Raw genomic sequence first — 20,758 nt, 5'->3', positions numbered from 1 at the left:
TACTGAGACTTGCCTGCTCATCACCTTCTCGTAACAAAAAGCCTTTGAAAATGAGGAAAAGATTTTTTTAATTAAATGCAAATTGGTGTTCTTGAAAACATTTCCAAGGAAAAGAAATATATTTAAATATATGCAAAACACCTGTGTAGGTTAACCATTTTGAGTAACAGGCATAATCACATTGTATTACAGTGGATAAGCTCCAAGGACAATTGAATTTCTCTGCAGCAAGTTATTAGCAATGGACAAGTGTTTCATTTCAAGATTAAAGGGAAATGGGATTTTTGGGGAAGAGAAGTCATGTACTACCTTCCTTGCTGGGACAATAGATCTTCCTCTCTGAAATTTGACACATACTTCCAGAAACAGTTTGTCAGCTTTCAGTCTGACAAGAGCCATAGTAGCCTTTATGCCGAGAAAGTGACTTTGTTCATCATTTTGTAGATAGATTTGCCATTAAGGAATACGGAAATATTTTGCCTATTTAGTGGTGCTTTTCTCTTGCAATAGTTGATGACGTGCTTTTTTTATATTAGCGCTTTTCCTCTGTATTTTCTAACATGGGCTAAATACACATTTTGGTTTTGATTAAAGATAACTGGAACTGGTTCAATGTTATTTACATAGTCAGGCAGTTTCGCTTTTTGTGTGTGTGGATCTTTCAAACAGTAAGAAGGGAGAATAAAAACATTTTTTAAAAGAACAGTGATTTGTAAAATAAACGTTAAAAAATTGCAGGAGAAGAGAGAGAAGCTGAAACAACTGTAAACTTTCCTTTACAAATTATATTTCAGTTTCACAGTTTTCCTTTTAGGATGACCAAAAGATGTTGAATCTCTCTTTCTAGAGGAAAAGTTCTCTTTACCATTATCATCATCACAGCCACAATGCTTTGCTGGGAAGACCAGTTATAATCGCTCACTTAGTTGTTACTGAATCACACTTATCTCCACTTCACCTGCTTAACTTCCCATAAACATGCTAAGCATCCCTTAAGAATGCATTGGCCTCTAATTATTTCTTGCTTTATGTATCCCTTAGCCCACATTGGAGAAATAAACTATCTTACTAGTGGCACATACTGCAGTATAACATGACCCGGTGTTCTTTAATTTACTTTGTATTGATAATATAGTATAACAACTTCACATTCACTGGAAATCAAAAACTAATACGTATTTAAATTTGATATAGGTAAGGTTAAGATTTAGACATGGGTATTTTTAGTAAAAGTTAGGGACAGGTCGCAGGCAATAAACAAAAATTCATGGAAGCCCATGACCTGTCTCTAACTTTCACTAAAAATATTGTATGTGTGGGGTGTGAGGAACTATCAGTGGGAGTGCTGCAGGGAGGGGGTGTTGTGGGCCACTGCTCTGGCAGCCTTGGGGATGACCCAACCCCTCACTCCCACACTGCTTCAGTCCTGGGGCTGCTGCTCTGGCATTCCCAGGGCTGACAGCTGCTCCAGCCCTGCCACCACAGAAGTCATAGAGGTCCCCTAAAGTCATGGAATCCATGACCTCCATGACAGACTCATGCCCTGAATCATAAGTTAAGGCATCACGTGAAGTGTTTACTATTTAAAAGTAATGGACCAGATTCACTCTTGCACCGAGCTCTATTGGGCACAGGATGGGCAGAGGGTATTCTAGGAGCTGGCTTCCTGATTGTCAAACTTAAGCATAAGGAACAGTCTGTACAAGGCCGTAGGCTCACTGCAAATTTGCTTAGTGACTCTATACCCTTATAAGTGCCCTAAAATGGGGCAGGCAAATGGTTGGTGTAGGAGCCAGCTTTACATTCCAGTGAGTGTTCCACCTTCCCCTCACTTGTGCAATTCTCTGCTGCGCCCTGAGACCCCACCAGCTTGCTGGCTCCCCCCCGCCACCACCACTTGTTCCTCTCAACCCGCCGGCTGACCAAGGGCTCCTTTCCGCCCCCCTGGACCCACCCGCTAGCTTCTCTCTGACTCCTGGCCACCTCCAGCTGCGGGCAGTCTCTGCTTCCCACCACCTGGGGAGCCCTGCCTGTCTCCCTGGAGCTGAGTCTCCTGGGACTAGTGCAGAAGCCTGGCTAGTCTCAGCCAGCTGGGGGGGGAGGCAATGTGGGGAGGTTGGTTACATCCCTCCAGCCACGTGGGTCCTGAGGGAGCCCAGCCGGGGCAGGCCCTGGCCTGCTGATCGCACAACTCCTGAGGGGCTAGAGTGATTCCCCACCCCAGGACCAGCTCTGGCTGTGTTGCTGGCTCAGCCCGGCAGACATAGTTGCCTCTCAGCAGGGCCGGTGAGTGCAGCCGGGAGGCAGAGTGTGGGGGAGTGGGTCTCTTGGGTGGGGGGGTGCTGGGAAAATCTGTATGTGTTGGGGCATTAGGGAGTGGGGGTTCTGTGGGGGTGCTGGGCAGTTGCGGTGGGGCTGTGGGCAGGAGGGCGCTGGGCAAGGGTGGTGTTGTGGAGGGCGCTGGGCATTTTTGGCATGGTCTGGGTTGGGGGCTCTGGCCATAGGCAGTCTGGAGGGGTGTTCCAGTGTGGGCGGGGTGGGGGAGAGGGCTGTGTGGCATGGCATTAGCCTGCCCCCGAGGGGAAGGGGCATGCTGGCAGCACAGGGCCAGGCATGCCATTGTGCATCTGGCACCTGCTGGTTTGTAAATAGTGGCCTCACACTGGACTGGGCAGAGTGGGGCTACCCCTGCCATGCCATGCCCCTGGCTGGCCCTTCGCTCCCGAGACCGACCCTCTTGTGCCATGCTCCATTGCCCCCATGGGGGCCCACAAATATGTTTGGTGCCGGGCCCACAAAAGATTAATCCAGCCCTGATTCTCCGCCTGTCTGCTAAAGCCATATAGAAGCTGCCAGCTTCTTAGATGGCACAAAGAGGCCAGAAACAAGGGAGAGAATCTGGTCCATTTTATATAAAATATGAAGAATATAGAGCAAAATTAAAAATAGACAAATTTGTGGAGTTTGAGAGGCCTTGTAAGCATCCTCTTCTGATATTTTGATGACCTTTGTAAACATCACTCTTGGATTATGCATGTGGCTTCTCTAATCAGGAGCACTTCAGGCCTAAGCAGTTGCCACCTGCAGGGCTTCCTCAGGAGAAAATACTCCTAGGGAAGCCATGAAAGAGAACGGCAAGCCTGAAGCACTGCCCAACAGGATCAGGTAGAGAACTGCACTGGGAGATTCCTCTCTGTCTATGGGTGGGTGAGTGAAGAGAAGGAAAAACATGAAGCAATTGGTCTTCCTTCATATTAAGCTGTATACTGGGGGGTCTGAGTTAACCTTCCCTCAAAAGTTGGACCATATCAGGATGTTTTAATCTCAGAGGAGAGTAAGGATGGTCTTGAGAAAAATTATTAGGTCACTGAAATGGGACTTGGGAGTTCTGGATTTAGTTCATGACTGCTAGAGACTTCCTGCATGATGTTGGACAGGTCACTTAATCTTTCTGTGCCTCAGTTCCTTATTTGTAAAATATTAGTACGCCCTTTCTCACTGCCTCTGTCTGTCTTGTGACAGAATTTGGTCTCTTTAGAGAAGGGACTGTCATAATTTGTGTAAGTTACAGGACCTAGTGCAATGGGACCCTGATTTCCGGTGGGGCCTCTAGCTGTGACTGTAATAAAAATAAAATGTTACTTCAGTGGGCTTTCATTAGCAGTATTTAAGAGCTTTGTGGCAAACCTGGTCTATTTAAAATAAACAGGGAAACAGTATTCTGATGAAAAGTAGCTGCTGTACATATTTAATATACTTTGAAATTTTTAGTTTGAAAATACCACATCTGAAAGTTTTAAACCTCTGTTACCCCTTCCTCTCATGTATTTATTTAATACACACAAGAAGGCAGTAACAACTGGGGAGATGGGGGCAGGAATGGGAGCAGAATAGAAAGATTGGGAATCTCCTCAGCAGGGTCCAGCCAGTTGCTGGGGGACAAGGTTTCAGTCTCTCACTTCTCATTTTGATGTGAAGGAAGCTTAAGTTTTGATGCTTTCCCTCTCCTCACCACATACACACACCTACAGCTAGTGAGATCTGAATGGGGATGCTCCTTATTCTTTCTCCTTTGCCCTGTTGGTTCTTAATACTCTTTCCGGTTGTAGAGGGGAAAGAAAAAGGAAACTTTGCCAAATCTCTGCTCTGCGTGTTGTCTTTTTCTCTCCCACCATTGCCACCCTGCTTCTGTTCTAAGACTTCCCAGGCTGCAGCATGAAATTGACAAGTATCTGGTCAGTTTCCACTGCCATAGATTTTGAGCTCTAGTCAAACTGACCAGCTTCTTGTTTGGTGGATCTGCTGTTAATAGTGCAGTGAGCAGCTGAACCTGGGTGGGTTCTCAGTTCTGCACTACTTAGTTGGGGGTAAGGGAAGAGAAGAGAGACTCCTCCTCACACCATAACCCAGAAGAAGCATGGTATTGAGTACCTGCCTCTGCTGTTACTTGTAGCTTTCCACGCAGTAGGCTGTTCAATGCCCTATGTGAAATAACTTTGTTTTCACTTTAGTTCTCTACAGGCTAATCTCTGCATCCCCGAAACTACTACTCTACAGTTGGCACTAACTTGGCAATCTCAGCAGAGATAAGCATGGAATTGCTATGGAGCCTGAACTCCTCTATTCCACTGAAGGCAGGCAGTCCAGATCAGGTTCCAGCTATGGTCAGGACAGTATGGAGAAATCACTGTGGGTGCTTTTCTTGGTCTGTAGATAAAGGTCTTCATTGTCCATGGCTATTGATCTGATACTTCTTATAGATGCTATATTATAACCCCCTGCAAATTTCACTTCCTCTCCAAAAAAAAAGAAAGAAAGAAAAGAGAGAGAGAAAAAAACAAAACAAATCTAAACTAAAACCTTGCATAAAATTGGAATCCAGATAATGTTTTGAAGCTCTTGTGCTTAAAAATGAAGCAACAGTGGTTAATGTGTTTGACAGATTAGGTTTTTCCCTTCCCCCACCTTTGTTGTTGCAGTGTTTGGTCTAGTGTATAACAAGCCTTCATGGAGTAGGTAAAGCTGGAAGTGTTGCACGCTGATGCCTCCCAATGACCAATTTAAGGCAGCGCACCAAGGCTGTTTCTGAAGCCTCCTCCCCCATCCGTTCCCAGACAACAGTCAGAGATTCTCATTGTGAAATGGATAATTTTTCAGTACAGCTATGGGTGAGTTAAGGTATATCAGCCCAATAGCTGTAGATCTTTAGCCAGAAACTATTTGCTTATCTTCAGCAATTTAATAACCAGTTATTATTTTGATGTACTAACTAGATCAGCTTCTTAACTAATGAACTAGTAAAAAGAAGAACAGGAGGACTTGTGGCACCTTAGAGACTAACAAATTTATTAGAGCATAAGCTTTCGTGGACTATAGCCCACTTCTTCGGATGCATATAGAATGGAACATATATTGAGGAGATATATATACACACATACAGAGAGCATAAACAGGTGGGAGTTGTCTTACCACCTCTGAGAGGCCAATTAATTAAGAGAAAAAAACTTTTGAAGTGATTATCACTTCAAAAGTTTTTTTCTCTTAATTAATTGGCCTCTCAGAGGTGGTAAGACAACTCCCACCTGTTTATGCTCTCTGTATGTGTGTATATATATCTCCTCAATATATGTTCCATTCTATATGCATCCGAAGAAGTGGGCTATAGTCCACGAAAGCTTATGCTCTAATAAATTTGTTAGTCTCTAAGGTGCCACAAGTCCTCCTGTTCTTCTTTTTGCGGATACAGACTAACACGGCTGCTACTCTGAAACCTTTCATAATGAACTAGTGAGTGTCCTGAGTTAAATTCCCAGACGCAGTTTTTGTGGTCACATACTTTCATGCATGTGGTACATAACTCTTTTTTGTTTTTAATATGTTAGTCATAAATTCCACAGGAGTGGAAATAATGATGATGTAAGGCAGGGGTTCTCAACCCTTTTCTTTCTGAGGCCCCCCCAACATGCTATAAAAACTCCACGGCCCACCTGTGCCACAATAACTGTTTTTCTGCATATAGAAGGCAGGGCCAGCGTTCGGGGGTAGCAAGCAGGGCAATTGCCAGGGGCCCCATGCCACAGGGTGCCCCGCAAAGCTAAATTGATGAGGCTTCAGCCCGGCTCAGGGTGGGGCTCATAGCCCAGGGCTTCAGCTTTCTGTCCTGGGCCCCAGTGAGTCTAATACTAATCCTGCTTGGGACCCCCTAAAATCTGTTTGTGGCCCCCAGGAGGGCTCCGGACCTCTGGTTGAGAACCACTGGTGTAATGTAATAATCTTAATGCGAAATATTTAGAAATAAAAAAGTACAGTGAAACCCTGGTATAACGCAATGATTGGGGTCCAAAAAAATTTGATCGCGATAAATGCGGGGTCACGGTATAGCGGGGTTATGAAAAGTTTACCATTTAAAGCCGGTCAGTTTCAAGCCGGTCAATTTCTCTTGGGCAGAGAGCAGGGGAGATGTGCAAGGGGCAGAGGAAGATTGAGGAGCAGCTGGGGAGGAGAATGGCTCTTTCTGCCAAAAGGAGAAGCAGGGGGAAGAGGCAGTGGGGAAGGCAAGTTCCCCCTTTTTTTTTTTGTGCTCCGGCCGGTGTGTGGGGTTTTTTTCGATTTTTTTTTTTTTGGTGTGTGTGTGCGCGCGCTTGGGGCAGCGGGAGCCACCTTATGATCGCGCTATATCCGAATTCACATTATTGCGGGGTGCATTATAGCGGGGTTTCCCTGTAATAGTGAATGTCAAAGCACAATTTTTTAATAACTGGAATTTTAATACGCTTTGCTACATTGGTTGTAACTTAACCATATATTTTGTTTTTACTGTTTGAAAAGTTTTGGATTTCTCAGGGGAGTATATTCCCCTCTTTGGTACATTTCTTTTGTAGTCTTCGGTAATTTGTTTGCTCTTGTTCTCGCTAACATTTTTCTTGCCCTATCACAAATATCTTTTGTTAACAAAACCAGTACCCAAAGAAGAATAGTATAGTTAGAATCCTGGGTTAAGTGACCACCCAAGGGCCCAGCAGGCATTGGTTACCTAGCAGAGACAGTGTTTAGCTCAAGGTCAGACAAATTGGTTTCCAGATGGGATATTTCACAGTTGTTTCTTAACAAAGTAGTTTTCTGATTGTGATCCTTAGTGTAGTTTTCACTGTATTACTAACAAGGTTACGTATAAAATTTTGATTAAAAAAAAATTCCATGTAAATTTGCCACCTACAGTGACTTTAATATGAATATTTAATGATAATAAGTAATGGGAAAACTACACTTTGATGCTCAAATGTATTAACCCTCCCCCCCACAGGAATGGCTGTTGTACTTGTGGAAAAACTGGACATTTGTATACATGAATGGTCAGGCATGTCTAAAGCTGTATTTCTGCTCTTTATATTTTATATTAGTATTTTAGAATTTAAAAAGTTGATTCCACATTTGTGAAGATTTGAAACTAATTTGTTAAATAAGTTCTTTGTGTCTAGGTTTCCAGTTTAATCCCGAATATTAGAATCTCACACTTCTAGCTGTGAGCTAACAGTTGGGGGAGGGGGAGTACAAATATAACTGAACACATTGGTCGTTTTACAAAAAATAACAATACTTCTAAGAGAAGCAGCTTGGGCAGTTTGTGAGCAGTGTGTTTGTCTTGTCTGTCCAATATCCTCAAGTACTGTCTATTTGTTTTAACAGTGCTTTAGTAATTTAGCACAAATTATACGTTATCTGTCAATAACAAGACATTGCTTTTTATCATCCCTTTGTCTGGTTCCTTTCTTTCTAAACAGCATGGCATGGGTGCAAGCTTTGTAGACTGTTGCAGTAGATTTTTATTAGGCTTTTGGAGATGATGGTTAAAAATTAATTTTTGCATTTAATTACAGTTGTTAATTGTATCTAAGGTATTTAAGGACCTTTGCTTCTATACAAGCATTTGAAAACACTCTGATTTTACTAAACAGCTCACTTTAAACTGTGTATTTTAAGATGCAAACTAACATCCTCTAGATTAATGTAACATGTTGAATTTTCATCTTGTCTGGAAAGTAGATACAGATTCCCCCCATTCCTCCCCCTTGGAGACTTGAGGGGCTGGATCACAGCTATAATTTTCCTGTCACTGCATTGGCATAGCAATGCAGCCAACAGCTTTGTCATTATACTTGTGATTGTTTAGCCAAAAATTATCTGGAATAGTATTTAATAGAATTCTATTCTTCCAGTAGTTCCTTGGCACTGCCAATTCTTAATAATATGGATAGAGTAGTGTTTAGCTTGAAAAACAGAGTGGTTTATAATACTTTTTTTTCTTTCAGGGAACCAGTTTCCTCCTATTGCTGCTCAAGACCTTCAATTTGTTCTAAAGTCTGGATACCTTGAAAAACGTAGAAAAGGTAAAGTAAGCTGGCTTTATGAAAAATGTTAAATGAAAAATATATACTTTATATATGCATGTGTGTGTGTGTGTGTATGTACACACTAAATTACTTGGAGAAGGCCGAAATAAAAAGCAATAAAAATTGAGTTCTCATGATACCTCTCATAGTTTGGGGCATTTGCACCTGTATTCCCCCTCTGTGGTCTCTCGAGGCTCCCAGCTCCTCAGCCATCACCTCTCTTGGGCAAAGACACTTGTGTCTCTCTCCCTCCTGACTGGGAGTTTTCCAGGCTACACATTCTCTGGCCTACACTGTATTATCCCTAGCAAGCCAGATGGCCTAAACAGCCAGTATCTGCACTTTGCTCTCTCCTTGGAGGCTATAAACAGCGTAATTGCCCACATTATGTTACCACGCAGCCCTTTCTATGCAAAAAAATTTATTCTTAAGGTAAAAGCATCACAGAGAACACTAAGGGCTTGTCTATACTTACCGCGCTGGTTCGGCGGCAGGCAATCGAACTTCTGGGTTCGATTTATCGCGTCTTGTCTGGACGCGATAAATCGAACTCAGAAGTGCTCCCCGTCGACTCCGGTAATCCTGCTCGCCGCGAGGAGTACGCGGAGTCGACGGGGGAGCCTGCCTGCCGGGTGTGGACTGCGGTAAGTTCGAAGTAAGGTACGTCGACTTCAGCTACGTTATTCACGTAGCTGAAGTTGCGTACCTTACTTCGATTTGGGGGTTTAGTGTAGACCAAGCCTAACAAACAATAGAAGAACCTAGACCAGAGGTCAGCAATCTTTCAGAAGCGGTGTGCCGAGTCTTCATTTATTCACTCTAATTTAGGGTTTCATTTGCCAGTAATATATTTTAACGTTTTTAGAAGGTCTCTTTCTATAAGTCTATAATATATAACTAAACTATTGTTGTATGTAAAGTAAATAAGGTTTTTTAAATGTTTAAGAAGCTTCATTTAAAATTAAATTAAAATGCAGAGCCCCCCAGACCGGTGGCCAGGACCCAGGCAGTGTGAGTGCCAGTGAAAATCAGCTCGCGTGCCGCCTTCGGCACGCGTGCCATAGGTTGCCTACCCCTGACCTAGATGCATGCTAAAAAGCTTACTAGAGGTCACCTCAACTCCCCTGTGGCTCTGGTAGATGTCAGTCTTCAAAACCAACAAAGAGGTTTTCCCATGGTTACAAGTACATAACTGTCTCAGATTCAGAACTAGAACAACCACAAAGCATTCAGCCTTTCCTTTAAACAGCTTGGGCCATTGATTGAGGCTTCATATTACAGGTAATAATCAGACAAAGGCCCACTCTTCAGGTTGGGTTTGTGCACAACCAGAGGTGAGGAATTTGCATTCACCTCCTCCTGAATATTACCCAGGAAAACCACTTAACCCTTTTTGTTCCAAAATTCCATTCTTGTCTGGGACATTGTTCAATATAGTCCTTTGAATACCCAGGTCTCACATCTTCCCCCTTCAGCGGTTACATACAATCCCAGCCCATGATAACACATGAACCATTCATTGAATACAATGGATCCCAAATATATTCATAATTAATTCAAAAAGGACTCCCAAGGATATTAACATATCTGTCACAACACCATTAGCTAAAAGAGGAAACTTCAAATAGTTTGTATTGTGACGTACAAGAAAATAATCATGGTTTGTTGTCAAGTGAGGAGCTCTGTGATGGGACAATGAGTTTCTAGTGTGACACATAATTCAGAGACTTGTGGGTATTTTTGAAGAATGTAACAATGCATATGTTGACTTCATGTTTGGGGGAGCATCAAGATTTATTGTCTTTCAAGAAAGCAAATATTGAGCTTAGCTTTGGTTTGGTCAATATTTATCTTGATTGAATAAATCCTTCTGTTTTCATCTTAACACCTGTTTAATGCTGCGTTACAACTGTAGAAGGTATTTATAAAGTTGTTCATAGTTTCTGTATATTTAATACCACACAAGACTGTCCTGTCTGTACTGTTTACCATCTTCAAGTTCTTTTTTGTTCTCTTCTCCTTTTTACTCCAAGTTTTCCCTCTGGATTGCATACAGCTCCCTCTTTTCCTTTTCTCCCCTTTTGAAGAAAATATACATTGTATATATATATTTGTCTTAAATATATGTATTAAAAGCAATCTAACATGAATTGTGTATTAATTGCAGACCACAGTTTTCTTGGCTTTGAATGGCAGAAGCGTTGGTGTGCTCTCAGTAGAACAGTCTTCTATTATTATGGAAGTGATAAAGGTATGAGTACCTACATTTTAATAGTTTATCATTCTCTTTCTTTTAATATGTGGAAAAAGAAGATAGCTTTAGGAGAGAAGGAAACCGAGAAGCTAAGTCCATCTTGAGATAGCAAATTAATCTTTTACCAGAATAGTTAGCTTTTTCACAGTGCTTTGCGTATTGAAAGCATTGTATAAATATTAACCCTCTCAACACCTCTAGGTAGTGTGTTCATTTTTTCTCAGATGGGAAAACTGAAGCAGAAAGGTTAAATTACTTGTCAGTTACACTGTGAGCCAGTAACAGAGCCAGGATTAGATCTCATAGTTGTCTGGCTTCTACATCCATTCTCGGTTCATTACATCACAATTCTTTTTAGTCCAAATGGTTGTCCAATTTATTTAAAAAAGAAAATTCTCTTCAGAGTAGAACCACACTTTAAAATTATTCTCTAAAAACTGCATTTTGGGGTTCCATGTTTCTGTCTCAAATATTCCACCTCAACCTTGTTGAGTACACAAGTAACACAAAGTCTTATCTAAAAGCCAACCCTGCACACTCAAACTGGGGTTTTAAAGTCAAACTGATTTCTTCTGTGAAGATACATAAAAAGGAAAGAGTTTAGCTTGACTTTAAGATCCAATTTTGAATTCGTAAGGTTGGCAGTTTAGTAAACATCTTTTTACTTGTCTGCTGAACAAAATTGATGTGGAAGTTTATGACAGTAAATATAGAATTCCACGATCATATTTGTTCAGAGCACAGCTATATCTTAAGTTTCTTTCCAGATATTAACAACTTGCTGTATAAAAGTTCCGCTTAAATTCCTTTGAGTGCCCAGTGTTGTCTTAGCTTAAGTTTTTGTGTCTCCTTCCTCATTCTTATTTGACATGAGTACAAATAAGAATGGCCACATTGGTTCAGATCAGTGGCCCATCTAGACCAGTATCCTGTCTTCTGACAGTGGCTAATGCCAGATGCCTCAGAGGGAATGAACAGAACAGGGCAATTTATCTAGTGATCCATCCCTGCTGTCCTGGCCCAGCTTCTAGCAGTCACAGGTTTAGGGACACCTAGAGCATGGAGTTGCATCCCTGATCATCTTGGCTAATAGCCATTGATGGGCCTGTCCTCCATGAATTTATTTAACTCTTTTTTTTAATTCAGTTACACATTTGGCCTTCACAATATCCCCTGGCAATGAGTTCCATAGGTTGACTGTGTGTTTATTTGAAGCAGTACTTTCTTACTTTTGTTTTAAACCTGCTGCCTATTAATTTCATTGGGTGACCCCTAGTTCTTGCGTTGTTTGAAGGGATAAATAATATTCCTTATTCACTTTCTCTATACCATTCATGATTTTATAGACCTCTGTTATATTCCCCCCTCAATCATCTCTTTTCCAAGTCTTTTTTAATCTCCCTTCATATGGAAGCGGTTCCATACCCCTAATCATTTTTGTTGCCCATCTCTGTACTTTTTCCAATTCAAATCTATCTTTATTGAGATGGGCAACCAGGACTTCATCAAGGTATGGGCGTATCATGTATTATATAGTGGCATTATGATATTTTCTTTCTTATTATCTATTCCTTTCCTAATGGTTCCTAAGATTGTTAGCTTTTTTGATATCTGCTGCACATTGAGCAGATGTTTTCAGAGAACTATTCACGATGATTCCAAGATCTTTCTTGAGTGGTAACAGCTAATTTATACCCCATCATTTTGTATGTATAGTTGGGATTATGTTTTCCAATGTGCATTGCTTTGAATTTATCAACATTGAATTTCATCTGCCATTTTGTTGTCCAGTCACCCAGTTTAGTGAGATCCCTTTGTAACTCCTCACAGTCAGCTTTGGACTTAACTAACTTGAGTAATGTTGCATCATCTGCAAACTTTGCCACCTCACTGTTTACCCCTTTTTCCAGATAATGTATGAATATGTTGAACAGCACTAGTACCAATACAGGTCCTTGGGGTCCATGCTATTTACCTCTCTCCGCTGTGAAAACTGACCATTTATTCCTACCTTTTGTTTCCTATCTTTTAACCAGTTGCTGATCCATGGGAGGACCTTCCCCCTTATTCCAGGATTCCTTACTTTTTTTAAGACCCTTTGGTAAGGGACCTTGTCAAAGGCTTTTTAAAAGTCAAAGTACATTGTATCAAATGGGTCACCCTTGTCTGCATGTTTGTTGATGCCCTGAAAGAATTCTAATAGATTGGTGAGATGCGATTTCCTTTTACAAAAGTCATGTTGACTCTTCCCCACCATGTGTGATAATCCTGGGTTTTTTTCTGTAGTGCCAACCAGGTTGCCTGGTACTGAAGTTAGGCTTATTGGCCTGTAATTGCCAGGATCACCTCTGAAGTCTTTTAAAAAAATCATCATATATTAGCTATCTGCCAGTCGTGTGGCACAGAGGCTGATTTAAGCAATAGATTACATATCACAGTAAGTATTTCTGCAATTTCATATTTGAGTTCCTTCAGAACTCTTGGGTGAATACAATCTGGTCCTGGTGACTTATTACAGTTTAATTCATCAATTTGTTCCAAAACCTCAATCTGGGACAGTTCTTCAGATTTGTCACCTAAAAAGAATGGGTTGGGTGTGGGAATCTCCTGTGCATCCTCTGCAGTGAAGACCAAGGCAAAAAATTAATTTGGTTTCTCCACAATGGCCTTGTCTTTCTGGAGTGCTCCTTTAGTATCTTCATCCAGTTGCCCCACTGATTGTTTGGCAGGCTTCATGCTTCTCATATACTATTTCTTCTTCCCCTTTTTTGCTGTTTGTTTGTCTTTTTTTTAGTTACTCTTCAATTTTTGGGGAGCCTGCCTAATTAAACTTTTACACTTGATTTGCCAGAGTTTGTTCCTTTCTATTTTTCTGACTAGGATTTGACTTTGTTTTTAAAGAATGTCTTTTTTGTCTCTAACTGCGTCTTTTACTCTATTTAGCCCTGGTGACATTTTTTTAGTCCTCGTCCTGTTTTTTGTTTTTTAATTTGGGGGCATATTATACAGTTTGAGTCTCTATTATGTTTTTTTTTAAAAGTTTCCATGCTGTATTGCAGGCATTTCACTCTGGTTCCTTTTAATTTCCATTTAACTACACTCCTCATTTTTGTGTAGTTAAATGCTACTGTGGTGGGTTTCTTTGGCATTTTCCCTTTACGAGGCTGTTAAATTTAATTCCATTATGGTTGCTATTACTGAATGGTTCAGCTATATTCACCTCTTGGACCTGATCCTGTGCTCCACTTACGACTAAATCAAGAATTGCCTTTCTCCAAGAAGCAGTCATTAATGGGGTCTAGAAATTTTATGTCTGCATCCTGTCCTGAGGTGACATGTTCCCAGGCAACATGGTGATAGTTGAGATCCCCATTATTACTGGGTTTTCTGTTTTTGTAGCCTCTCTTTTCTTCCTGAACATTTTACAGTCACTATCACCATCCTGGTCAGGTTGTCAGGAGTATATTCCTACTGTTATACTCCTATTATTCAAGCATGGACTTATCCATAGAAATTCCATGGTACTGTTTGAATAGCCTGGTAGCATTGGTTTTATTCCAACTCAACTATGCTGATCCACCTAATCTCGTCTCTTCTTTTTTTAAAAAATACAGACCTAGGGGTCTTGTTATCTCAAAGCCCACAAGATTTACGTGTGCAATTTTCCGCTTGCTACAATTCCCTCTTCCTACTCTGACTATGATGCTTTCCTGGTTTCCAGAGATTTTAAAGGTATCTGTTAAATGTTCCCTTATTTCCTTTGCTGCTTCCTTTTGGAATTCTAAGAGAGAGTCTCTGTTTCTAAAGTTTGATCATTCTTAAAACATTTTTGAATGTCCTGATGTGATCCTGGCTTGTTTCTTTTACTATTTCTTCTTCCCCTAGAAAATGATCTTGGAGTTTTTTGTATCAGTTCTCCCTAGCTTCCTTTTGTGAGCTGAATATATCATTTAATGTATTATTAACAGCAACCTTTTTTGTCAATACATTTTTTTCAGTCTCTAAAACTATTGTGAGAGATTTTTAATTTCCTTGCAGAGCCTCCAGTCTGCTACTATTATTGCATTTGTTTCTCAACACGGACTAAAATATAGGCTTCTTACCAATGTTAGCCATGAGGTTGGTCAAGTTTGCAGTTATATTACCAGCCTTAACATTGGCAGGAATACAACTGAATCCAGTCTAAACCCCGTACCTAAGATATGTCCATTTCTCCTTCCTTCATTGTGACTACCCATAAAGGCTCGATCGTGTATTCTTTCCTTGCATATAAGTCCAGGTCAGAAGTCAATGGGAGTTTTGCATGTGCAAGAATTGTAATATCAAATATGTTTTTAATCCATTAATTTTAAATTCTTCTGAATACTGAGGAGTGTGTCAAGTTAACTCTAAAGAGCCACCAGCCTTGTCTTCAAGATGTTCTTAATCACTACTGTATATTCATGTCCTCTGTTCAAAACAATAAGCACCAACTCTGGTGTTTGGAGGATTTCCTCTAGCTATAGTTTTTTTTTATGTTTCAGTCACAAATAATATGGTCTAAATAGTCCATTGCAAGCTATTGAAAACAAAAGCTGACAGGGTAGGAAGAGACACCACAATTGTGTAACGACCAGTCAACAAGCCCACATTCTCCCTACTTATCAGCTGGATGCACGTCAGTTTGAGATTGGTTTGCCAAGTATACACATGAGAATACATGCTCACAACTTGGTCAAAGATTTCTTCTTTCTTAAAAGCTCATGGCATATAGTTTTGCCTTTAACTACATGTTTGCAGTTCCTGTTGAATTTAATGGGGGGAAGTGGGGGTTGCATGCACAACCAAGCACACACTTTAGCTCCAGATTTACATGTTTGTATAACACCTAGTACAATAGGACCCTGACTGGGACCTTTAGATCCTACTAAAATATACTTAAATAGTAATAATTAAACTTTTGAAGTCCAAAGAAACATGAAATGGAAGAAAATATTAATCAAGCAGGATGTAAAACAGTGGCTCAGATTCTCTGGTCCAGCTGAGCTATGTTCTGTGCAGCACCAGAGGTAAGAGAAGGTAGCTTTAAGTCACAGTTCCTCTTCCCTTATCAGCACTCTTCACTTATCAGCACTGGCAACTTAGAGCAGTCGTAAACTTGTTCTAACTTTGTGCCCAGCTTCTTTGGCCCTGAGGAGTCATTCCAGCAGGATGTGGGGGGTAATAGGTGCCTATATAAGACAAAATCCTGACTATCGGGACATCTGGCACCCTAGGGCTTGTCTACACAGTGGTGCACTACAGGGATGTGATTTCTAAAAAGCACTAATATGGTCTGTGTCGACCTGTTTGGTGCACTGGGTTAAAGCACACTAGGGAACATTTTGTGCACACCAGCAGGATGTACATGGACAAATTAACACACAACACACTAGTTCACTTTAGAAATTACACTCCCCTAGTGCACATTACTCCATTGTGTAGACAAGCCCTATATTATAGAAACAGTTAATACTATTTACCAGATCAAAATGCCTTTTCTGACTGTCAGACATAGCTGACATTTTCAGTATTAGTGTGCTTGCCAAAATACCCATTGACCTAACAGATCATAGAAGTATCATCATAATAGCTTAGAACTGCTCCAGGCTCTGGGGTAGATAAAATGCTTACCTAGATACAAGTAAATGCTGCATGTATCTGTTATTCAGAGCCATTACAACCTCACAAATAAAAATACTGTACATACTTTATCATTATCTGAAATCCCACACTGTCTTTGTCTCCTCCTGCCTTGCTATATCAGCTCCCTTCTCCACAGTCCTAGCTCTCTCCATACTTCAGGATTTGTGGAATGCTGCAGCCTTCCTTTTCACATGTGCTAAGAAGTATGGCGACCTCTCCTTCATCTTCAAACTGGCAGCCCAACCATTTCAAGATCTAGTTCAAAGTGTACCCTCCTTTATTTCAAAATTCTTCATGGACGCAGTTGCCCCATGCTACCTCAAAACCTTGTCTTTCTCGGCTTCTCTCGGGATTCCCTCTGCTCATCTAGCACTCGTGTCATCTCCATCCCAACACAATAATTCACCACTTCTGGTGTGAAAGCCTAGAATGCTTTTCTCCACTTGACAGACTCTCAAATCTCAGTCAAAAACATCTCTCTTTTTTCCTGCCTATACCTCCCAAATAAGTAGTTTATCTCATACTTTACTATTCATCTTTGTAAAATATTTTTGATATACTTTGTGTCAAAGCTGCTATACAAAATAAACACATGGGGCCTGATTTTCATTGCTTTATACTCATTTTATACTAGTGTTGCTCTATGGAGCAAAAATTCTCCACAGGGGCCCAGAGTTTTCTCTTTCTTTTGACATGCACCTGAGAGAGGAGATAGGAGCAATATAAAGCCGTATTCTGAAATGGACATTCAGAGAATCATGTTAGCAGGATGATACTAGAACAATGTTGACTTAATGCTGTTCATGTCCCTCTGTAGTAGCATTATCAATATTACACTGTTGCAGTTGTGTGGCATATTGTAACAACCCAGGGGTTTCCTGTTATCAGATTGCAAGTCTAATTGTCAGGAGAATGAGAGGCCATGAGAATACTACCCCTTCACTGAAAACTGTGTTCTGTTCATAGTTCTTTTCCCTTGGCCACTCCATCACTTTTACACTGTGACCTTGCAAAATCTCTGGTTTGAGTTGGAGATGCAGGAATCAGAAAATGAAATCCTCCTAGTTCTTGTGGAATTTAGTTGAAAAATGCAGAATTACTCCCAAGAGGCAGAAGAATCCATGCATGCCTAAAATATGCCGACACTAAAAAAAAAAGTAGGAAACTAACTTCCAAATTCAAGTAAAAATCTTTAAGTCTGAGCTATTTTAGTTAAAATGGTAACAGTCATTTAACTTTTCACCACAATAGAGCTCAAGGTATCCAGAAATATACTTCTGTTGTAAACTGATAACTGCATGAACACCTCTGTAAAAATACAAAAAAGGAATTTGCTCAGTGAGGGCTTGATCCTGCAAAGACTCATGCACATGCTTAATTTATACACTGTGGGAGTGACCCAAAGCCCATTTTGAAGTCAATGCGCATCTGTCCATTGACTTCACTGGGCTTTGAATGGGGGCCTGGAAGCAGTCATATTGAGTGGGACTGCTCACAGTGCATAGAGTCAAGTGTGTGTGAAAGTCTTTACAGGATCAGGGCCTTAGTTGGGAGTCCTTTATTGCACATGTGACCAGGGAGGGAAAACTGCAATACTGTAGGTAGCTTATTTTGTAAAGTTGATTGGAAGAATTTAATAGTAAGGGCATATATTTTCTTGCTGGTGCACACAAGTAGTTATCATTAGCACTGGAGTTGTGTGTTTTGAGAGATAAACCAATGATAATATAAACAATAAAACAATCCAAGACAATATGAACAGCATATGCTGTGCTCGCATTTATTGCAGTCTGTATTGCATTCTTTGTAGTCTAATTGTATTGTTTTTTTGAAGAAACTTGTACAGTATAGAGATCATTCTAGAGTAACTCTGAAAAACTGTATTACCATATAAAGTGGTCATCAGTACGAGAGAGAATTTCTCACAAATATTCCAAGATACTAAATTTGAATAACTTGCCTCATTTTTATCTTGACAAAATGGTTTTACCTTTTGAACCTGGTATTTGTTTATTCCATCTTCGTGCTACTGTCTTTCTGGGTTTTGATAAACTTCCAGCACGGAGAATGAGAAATTAATGTAGTCTACTTCATCTGCTCCCTGAGGTCATAAGTGAATGAACAATAAAATTTCTAGACTGAAATGAATTTCATTGAAAAGGGACTTGGTTAGCCTGTTGCAAGTTATTATTTCTAGTGTCTGCCTCAGTATGATAATATATAATTCCATGAATTTTGCGCATGTGGTGAGGATGGAGGAGTGAACAGACATAAAATATTAATACTATATAACAGTAGTTAATGTAGACATAGTAAAAGTTATTGGAGGAAGTGAATAGGAAAAGGAGGCAGAGAACTCAATTTTATGCTCTTAATTCATTTGTGCAAATTTGTTATTCAGTGTTTACTTGGCCTGGGGGGAAAACTCACTCTATTGTAGTGGGGCAGCACAAATAGATTTGGGACTGTGTGCATGTGGGGCTGCCAGCAGAGTAGTTGTATGGTGACTGACTATGCAACCCTGGCATCACCACCACACTGACTCTGCATAAATGGGTATATGGGCAGGTCAAGAAAGGAACCACAGGATCTGTATTTATGTGACAAGGCCGTGCTGCATCCCTCTGCTTTGTCCCCAGGATGGCAAGGGGGATAGACCTTCACCATCACGCAACTCCCTTTGTACCTTAGCCCCCAAAGTCCAGTGCATGGTACCATTTCCTCCAAGTAAAATCCAGTTGCTTGGGCTTTGTGCAGGTGAAATTAATTTCACTGTTGAAGAAGTGGAGAATAGATGAACTTTTCTACAAGTTTTCTAGGTATGCAACAACTCTGTGGAAGGCCATAGTCTCTTAAGCCTTTCCTACCCTTATCAGGAAATGTATCCCTTGCTGACAACAGGTGTCATACTGATGTTTCTGAAGAGGTGCTGAAAATTATTTGTCCTTGGCCACACTTGCAGCTAAGCTATGTTCAGCACTGGTTTAAGTGAACCCATTGCTAATACTCATCAGCAATGAATATTTTTCTAGTGTAATAAAGGCCTTAGTGCTACTTTCATTATTTAGCTCTCATGTACACAATAACATACTACGAGTGGGCGAAGTATCACTGATGAAGATTTACAGTGCAGACTTCAGCCATCTTTACCTTGAGTATAGCAAGATGGCATATGGAGATTATGGATCTCAACATTGTTGTTGTTACTTATTCATGTTTTGTTTGTACTGGACACTTTCCACATATAAAGATGGTGTAGGCCCTACCTTGAAGAGTGTAGTCTCTAAAAGAAACAGAGATATCTTGATCCAAACATTTTGTGTGTTTAAACCCTGCCTTTTTTTAAGCCATGTCTCACTTTCAGAATAGCTGTTTGTAAATCAGCCCCTTATAAACAAGAACCTTGAGAATACATAAAATTGTGATCTGGAATTGTCTGTGATATAAACACATGGCCCAAAGTGTTGAACTGTGATCAAATTCTATCCTCTTCTTGGCTTGTAATTCAACAGTTGTAGTGTTAGGTGGAGAATTCTCTTGGAACACACTGCAGGTATTAAATGAGTTTCTAAATTGATTCAAGAGTTTGCACAAAGAAGGTGCATCTTGAAGAGGATTCGGTAGAAAGAGAGGCTTTTACAGTTGCTTAAAAGTGAATTTGAAGTTTACTGTTTTGAGGGATGAGGGTGGTAAGTTTAGCAAGGGACTCAGCAAGTTATAAGCTAGAAAGGTTTTCCCATTGAAACTGAAAGAAAGACTGATTTATGGTAAACTTGTCTTGTGAGTTCCATGTTCCAGTTCTTGGCTTTCCCTAGACATGTCATAGCATGCACTTCTTACTAAATAGGACCACCATCTGCAGACATCTCCCTGTGGGATTCCTTAGGCATCCTACATAAAAAATGTACTTTAGTTTATACCTTCTTTTAAAATAAAGCTTTATCTCCAAAAGCATCACCTAATTATTTTGCTAAAAACCTCCCTGTTCATTGCAATATTCATGAAACACAAAACAAAATCTGAATAAATGATAACCTGCTGGACCGCTTACATTCGCTGTTGTAAATGAAGTTCTAACTTTGTTTTTATCTCCAACAGACAAACAACAGAAAGGTGAATTTGCTATAGATGGATACACCGTCAGAATGAATAATACTCTTCGGAAGGATGGAAAGAAAGATTGCTGTTTTGAAATCTCGGCTCCTGATAAACGCATTTATCAGGTTGGACTTCTTATGTCGTCTTGAAATTAAATTGATAAAACCGTTATGATTCCAGTTACGGAGACATTAACATTTCAGTAAAACAACTCTCCCTGACACATTAGTGAAAAAAACGAACACTGGCTTGCTTACACTGTACATTCATATAATAGGAAATACATTTTGAAAAAATTCAGATTAAGTTCAAATACTATCTTTTTTTGAACAAGAACAAGCAAATCTATTAC

General features: G+C 40.4%; 1 protein-coding gene across 1 annotated transcript in view; it reads left to right on the top strand.

The window, feature by feature from the left end:
• The window catches only part of SKAP2 (src kinase associated phosphoprotein 2), a 155,517-nt gene that overhangs the window by 90,480 nt on the left and 44,279 nt on the right, over nucleotides 1-20,758 (top strand). Inside the window, exons 5-7 of the mRNA XM_005296977.5 lie at nucleotides 8,310-8,387; nucleotides 10,558-10,641; nucleotides 20,407-20,531. Coding sequence (XP_005297034.2) covers nucleotides 8,310-8,387; nucleotides 10,558-10,641; nucleotides 20,407-20,531 — 287 coding nt within the window. The remainder of the gene's footprint in view (nucleotides 1-8,309; nucleotides 8,388-10,557; nucleotides 10,642-20,406; nucleotides 20,532-20,758) is intronic.

The sequence above is a fragment of the Chrysemys picta genome, chromosome 2 (assembly GCF_011386835.1).
Source record: "Chrysemys picta bellii isolate R12L10 chromosome 2, ASM1138683v2, whole genome shotgun sequence".
NCBI classification, from domain to species: Eukaryota; Metazoa; Chordata; order Testudines; family Emydidae; genus Chrysemys; species Chrysemys picta.
This window is presented reverse-complemented; position numbering and strand designations above follow the sequence as displayed.